The sequence below is a fragment of the Nuphar pumila genome, chromosome 5 (assembly GCF_984573655.1).
Source record: "Nuphar pumila chromosome 5, dmNupPumi1.hap1.1, whole genome shotgun sequence".
In the NCBI taxonomy this organism is placed as follows: Eukaryota; Viridiplantae; Streptophyta; class Magnoliopsida; order Nymphaeales; family Nymphaeaceae; genus Nuphar; species Nuphar pumila.
The window spans coordinates 16,288,477-16,295,224 of NC_143253.1; the positions used below are offsets into that span (position 1 = coordinate 16,288,477).

Here is a 6,748-nt window from a genome sequence, read left to right on the forward strand (position 1 = left end):
AGCTTGTGCAATGATAAAGATTTGGCAAATTAGTAGGCATTTATGAAAATGTGTCATTTTACAAGAACAGTTCGATCATTTCAGTAATTTTTACCACATATCCAAATTCACTTACTTAGGGGCACACTTATTTGCACCAAACAAGACAAGTTTATGCCCACAGTATAAAAAATAGCCCCTAAACTTCATGAAGGCTGGCCAGCCTTGTACCTTGGACAAAGGCGCAACCCAGACCAGCCAGAGTCATTTGGCCTGTTGGGGGCAGAGATATCTTCTGTGTTTGAGGAAGTGATTACTGTGGACGCGTGCGCTCAGAGAGAGAGAGAGAGAGAGAGGACAAATTTGATCTTATATACTTGAAGACAAACTCTAGAATATATATATATATATATATATATATATATAGCCAACTTGATTTGCAGTAGAGTCGGTCTAGGCCAACAAGAGCACACATGAAGAAAATCTTCTATGAAGACGTTTATGTTCATAAATATTTAGTATGCAATAGCAAGCCCACACAACACTTAGTTAAAAGAATTCTTGAAGTGGCCGTGAGCACCACTAAAGTTGTGCCAAGCTTCTTATATCCATTGGGTATGAATCTGAAGATGATTCAGCATTGTAAGATCTCCTTCCAATGATTAAGTTTGCAGCCTCAGTTGGGTGAAAGGCATCCCAGAATAGGTACTCATTTCTGTTAGGGCAAGGCAGCTCGAATGGAAGGCATGTGATCTGCCCATTGTTCCTTCCCACCCCACAACATCCAACATTGCTTACAACAAACCCTGCACAATAAAAGAGAAAAATGGGAACCATTGTTTAGCTTAGCTTGTTGGTCACTCAAGAAACTCTAAACTCTATGAAACAAAAGTTAATAGGCTTAGCAGCATGGGTTAATGTTGGTACCAAAATGTTGCTAAGTTCTACCCATTATACTGAAATTCCGTGTACATATCCTCCATTCACGCCACTAAATAAAATTGTATTTGGACATTTAAAATGCAGTTTTCCCTTCCCTTTTGCATTGTGAACTTCCTGATATTCAAGCAGCTACGGAGAATGGCATGCATTGATCCTCCCTTAGACGGTGGGGCTCAACAGCAGATGGTAGGTGATCAGTTGCAGCAGCACACTAAAAGTATGGTTTCTCTTATATTTGACCCGATTAGACCCGGGTCTGGACCTGATACCATACCCAAAAATCTGGTCCAAGTATGGTTTCATTGGGTCCAAACCAAACCCGACCCGTTGACACCCTAGTCCCGAGGGAGGGTAAGCCCCAGGATACGTGGTAGCACCAGTTGGCGAATACTCTCTGAATCATGCCTCCAATAACACAACCCATAAACACTTAAACAGGTTATAATTGGCATCTCTCAACATTAGTAAATAAAACTACATATCCAAAGCCAAGAGTGATCATGATAATGCATCCATGTTTCGGTAGCATAAAGCCGCCTATTGATGTTCTAAAAATTTTTTTTGCTTGTGTAGTCCTTTGATGTCTGCAACAATATATAAACTGGTGACCTTGTTCTAATCTTCCTCAGGGCATTCTATCATTACAAAACATGTTGGATTTCCTAAGTCAATACCCTTCAAAGGGAAATATCTTTTCTTGCCTCTCTCTCTCTCTCTCTCAGCATTTACTTTCAATACACTTAGGCGGTCAAGTCGGGTTATTCTCCTATCAATGTTGAATAGAACATGGTAAACAAGATTTTCTTCATGTTCTTCTCGATTTAGAGCAAGAAAACTGTAGGGAACTTATCAAGCCATGTGCTACAGCTCGAATTGCTGAGTCATGAGGTAGATATCAAATCTAGCCAATGCATAAATGCGGCACATCGATGTCTTTGTGACATGCTGTTACTATGGGATATATACACTGCATCCCTATGCATTTATTGTGCAGTTATTAAAACTGACTTCTTTACCAAGTTGGTATGCCTGAAAAAGCAAGTTCTTTGTCATCAAAGTGTTTTCTCCAAAATCTCCTTGACGTTTTTCTGCTTTAGCTCTAAACGTACCCTTGTTTTGTAGAGCTGGCAACATGGCATGATGTGGTCTTCAACTGGGATTCCTTTTTGTTTTATGGTTACGGATAGAATCAATACTGTCATGGACATGCTGGCACTAAATTAATGTGTAAACTTTTCACATAACTAGGGCTGGTAAACAAACCCAGCAGCTTGTGACTTGGCTCAAAACTTGATCATCAGGTTGGCCCGTCAAGCCCATCATGCCATGAGCAGCTCGGATATTGTAACCAAGCTGAGCAAAGACAATGGGTGTTCAGCTTTGTTTGGGTTGTCTTGGCTCGTTTAGATTTATAGCTTACGTGAGATTTCTGTATCATACATGTTAAAAACAATATGGTACCTCAATTGGTTGGATGGGTATGTTTGTAACCAACAAGTTACGGGTTTCATTCTCATTATGGACCCCATAAAACAGTACTGTGTGCGTGTGTGTGTTTAACTAGCCAACTCGTGGTTCATCTTTTCTATTTCAGGCTCATACGAGCTCGCCTGGCTTGGCTCACACGAGTCAGATGAGCCAAGCCCGAACAACTCCTGTTCTGTTCATTCAGCTTGTTTACCAGCCCTACACATAACAGTAAGGATGTGGAGAGAGAGAGAGAGAGAGATCATACCATGTTGGGCTGGATCCCGGAGAATATCGGCAAAAATGCCAAAGGCATTAACATAGATGAAGTGTGCCCCTTGAAAGTTATTGTTGAAATGGTCCACAACCGAAATCAAGCGAGAATTGAAGATCTGAACAGCATTATTTATTCTTTCCACGCAAGTGGCACCATCGGGGCTGTACCGAGCTAATTCGCTTGGGCTGCAACCAACTGGACCCACCCCAATCAATGCCACCTTCCTCGCCCCATAGTTATAAAGTGTCTGCAGAACCAATAAATAAATCAATTATAAATTAATTAGTTTCTACAATGTTGGTTATTTCCTTTCAAGCTATGAGAATCTATGCCTTGATCCATTAATTCGGTCAATTAGCCTACATTTGGGTCAAGCAGGTAGGATAAAAAGATCAAGCCCAACAAATCAAGTCTAACGGGATCCAGGTCCAGACATGAGTGAGCATGAAACAGAACAGAGTTCCTTAGCTTGAACACTTCTTCTAGAGTAAACAATAGGCTTCATGACCTTGGCCACCTTTTGCTTTAGTAACTTCACAGTTCATGAAGTTGGTCACTTTTCACGTTTCACATTGATTTTATACCATTGATTGATAGAAGCTTGTCAAATGCCATGTTTAAACTTAGCATTAATTAGTAATTAATGATAGATATGATTTATAACTTGAGAGATTGAAGCACTCACCGTTAAATGTTGGGTATACGTCTGGATTAGATTGTCTGCATACTCTTCCGGAGTGTACTGGCTGCCGGTTGAATAGTATAGAGGCATGAAGTAGTTGTTGAGGTAGTCATTACCCCCCAACCCTACCGAGAAGATGCATTGGCTGAGATGATTTGCTGCTGAGTCTTGATCACCAAGAACATTGACAATCGCCGAGACGGCATTCCGATAGTTCTCCACTTGACCACTGATGGTAATTCTTCCTCCCTATCAACAATACAGTTCATGAACTAGGTCATATTTTACATGATGCCAAACATACACTAAGCCGACCCTCGTGGGTAATTCTTATAGTCCTGAAGGTAATTAAGCCCTACTAGAAGCTGAAACTTGAGCTCCAAAAGTCACATTTGTTTAATGCTGTGAATCAAAAGAGCCTTTATCCCCTAAAGGCCCTAAATTCACCTATCATCATCTGTTTGGGTATGAAAGTGTCCATTGCAATTGCCCTCTTCTAGCTTGGTTCCTGAGTAGGGATGTGAACGGGTCAGATTTGGTTTGGATGTATGAATTGCAAAATCAGAACATCCTAATTTCGACTGGAATTCGGGTATAGATCAAAAATGCTGTTACTGAATCTGGATACAATTTCATATTTGAGAGCTAAGTGGATATACATCTTATACAACATGTGTTGGTCTTCAATATTAGTTAAATTCTAATTCAGAGTCAAATGAAATGCTCAAATACCAAATCTGACCCATTTGGTTAATTGGATACTAAACCCAGCCAAATGGTAATTAGTAGGTGACGAGGTCTCCCCCTAAATCATTTAAACAAGCGCTCAGAAAACTTCAATTCTAAAGTCCTAATATTGTTTTTCAAAGGAAATTACCAATTGTCGGCCAGTTTCTTCACGGATTCCGGCGGCAGCAGATGCAAAATTTGCTCCACTGAGGAGTGTCTGAGCATTTGAACTTACAAAAGGTGGAATGAGGTCATTGAATCCCAGATATTGAGCTGCATCAAATTAGTAATGAGGCTTAGTTGAATTGCAAGGCAACCGATCTCTCTCTCTCTCTCTCTCTCTCTCTCTCTCTCTCTCTCTCTCTCTCTCTCTCTCTCACACACACACACACACACACACATGCGAGCATGCGTGTGCGCTCACACACATAGACTGCAAAAGAAGCACTCATGCATGTCGGATGATCCTACCACTTGCCTCCTCAGCTTTTGAAACCAACAACCTACTTTAATGGTGACACCTACTATCAATATTGAAGCACGGTCCACAACACGAATATAGATCAAAACTCTTGGATTTCCCATGATTAAAGGTCCACATCATGTGCTTATCCAAGGAACATGAGCTTTAATTTAATCTAGTCTCATTTCCTAAAACAACACACATAGCATGAAAGCAACTCTGACCAAGTTTATTAAATAATCCTTATTCATCATTTAATGCAAATGAGGAACACTCAAATAGTATGGCCTAAAACAAAAAGCTAATGTGAGATTGTGATGTTACAATAATATCATGACACATTTTGTGAAAGTGATTTGAAAAACAAAATCTTGAAATAGTTCATGATTTTGCATATGCTATGGGATAACATCTTTTTGTTTGAAGCAAGGGCTTTTTCTTTTTCTCTCTCGGTCCATATAACTGACCAAGCATATGAAGTGCACATCAAAGGATAGGTCTTCAATGAAATGGAAGCAATGTGCCCTAGAAACTTCCTACTTCATCACTAGCGAGCAATTCATTTAGAACCTTGGTACTCAATAGCACTTGTTCACTACGAACTCAATTTGTGCATGGTTCCTTGCTACAACTGCTTTAGTGATCATGACAATGTAATAGGGAACATGTTGGTACACTTAATTTCCAATTTGAATCATCTAGGAAACACAAGGCTATGGCTCAGTGAAGAAGCTAGGTGAAAGATGGCACTTACCGATAACGTCAGTGGTGGTCATGCCATTGCAGAAGCGGCCTGTCGTACCTTGCGGGAAGTCGATCCCATACGGCCGGTAGTCCGCTCTAGCCAGAGAAGCTAGGTGGTTGTTGTTTCCATTGTCAACAAGTGAATCCCCAAAAATGAAGTAGCATGGCACTTGCTGTGCTACTGCCATGAGTGTCATCCTAAGAAGCATACACACATGCACCTTTATCGTGCATCTCCTCCTTGTCAACCCCATTGAGTGAGAGAGAGAGAGAGAGAGCTACTCCCAACTTGGATAGAATTGAGGATGCATGAGAAGGATGAGCTTTGTGTGTATGCTATGGATGGATCAATGGAGGAGGGTGGAGATATATAAATATGTGCTGGGTTTGGCTGGATAAAGTAGATTTTGCTTTGTGGTTGGGAGTTGGTAATGACATTGAATTCACGCTCATAAATAACAAGGGTTGCTGAATTTCCATCACAGTACTCAATGCTAGAGAGAGAAAGAGAGGATCAAGTTCAGTTTGGACATGTCCAGATCAGGAACTTGTCCAAGTTTTGGTCCGATCTTGTGGTACCATGACCTAGCAACCTATTTATTGTAGGTACAAAGTAAAAAACTGTCCGGTCCCTGTCAGGTCCAGATTCCGGTCAGGCAGTGGCCAAATGCAGGAACAGTAATTACTGGCCACCAGATCCAACTTAAATGATCCATATGGGGATGCATAGTCACCAAATTCAAGGTCCCTTGCAGGATTATTTGTACTAAACAAACACTCTACTGCAATGAATTATGGGGTCACGAGTCGTGAATAGGGGATCAAAATCCGAAGTAGACTACATTAAGATAGGATCATCTAAACTAAGAAAAAGACACTGGTAAACTTCAAAACCGGATCACGGGTCATGAGTTGCAAGTCATTTCAAAGCAACATCACACGCATGTTGGGCTCTTCTCAGGGAGGGAAAATTTGGCGATAAACTATGAAGGTAATTTTTTTATATACTCATATAAAGCTATATAATGATAGAAAAAACATGAGAAATAAAAAAGTATCAATGGTGTTATATCAAGAAAAAAACATGATATTCTAGAGATTTGTGATATTAAAAAAATACCAGGTTTTTTTTTTTGGGAAATGTATTGGTTGATGAAAAATTTACATTGAAATCAAAATATTTTCTAAATATCGACAATATTATGTTTATGGTTCAAAGTATATATCCGGCATCTATGGTTGGCTCAAGGATTGGATCGAACCAGAGAGAGAGAGAGAGAGAGAGAGAGAGAGATTGCATTTACTAACTGAGGTGTAGATGCATGGACCACCGTGGCTCACACAAATTGCATGGTGTATGGAAGCAAGTGGCACCCACAATTCAAACAGGGGCCTACCCAAAGCAGTTATTTTGCAGCTCTCGACTGTCAGATCTTTCATTAAAACAATCATCTTCTCATCCAAG

The 6,748-nt window shown here is 40.3% G+C and overlaps 1 protein-coding gene across 1 annotated transcript; it reads right to left on the minus strand.

The window, feature by feature from the left end:
* Positions 1 to 356: 356 nt before the first annotated feature.
* LOC149836935 (GDSL esterase/lipase At5g45670-like) lies at positions 357 to 5,633 on the minus strand. Its single transcript, XM_090005673.1, has 5 exons — positions 5,294 to 5,633; positions 4,225 to 4,349; positions 3,351 to 3,596; positions 2,657 to 2,912; positions 357 to 785 (listed from the first exon to the last, which is right to left on the minus strand). Exons 1-5 carry the CDS (start codon positions 5,535 to 5,537, stop codon positions 562 to 564), a joined length of 1,095 nt encoding a protein of 364 aa, XP_089861799.1. The 5' UTR covers positions 5,538 to 5,633; the 3' UTR covers positions 357 to 561.
* Between the last annotated feature and the right edge of the window lie 1,115 nt (positions 5,634 to 6,748).

Bases quoted from the DNA above. Each gene is read 5' to 3' on its own strand.
- LOC149836935 (XM_090005673.1), bottom strand. From the start codon at position 5,537: ATGGGGTTGACAAGGAGGAGATGCACGATAAAGGTGCATGTGTGTATG. The intron at 2,913-3,350 runs GTGAGTGCTTCA...TTGGTTCTGCAG, and splicing joins CGTATACCCAACATTTAACG to ACACTTTATAACTATGGGGC. The intron at 786-2,656 runs GTATGATCTCTC...TTTATTGTGCAG, and splicing joins CCGGGATCCAGCCCAACATG to GGTTTGTTGTAAGCAATGTT.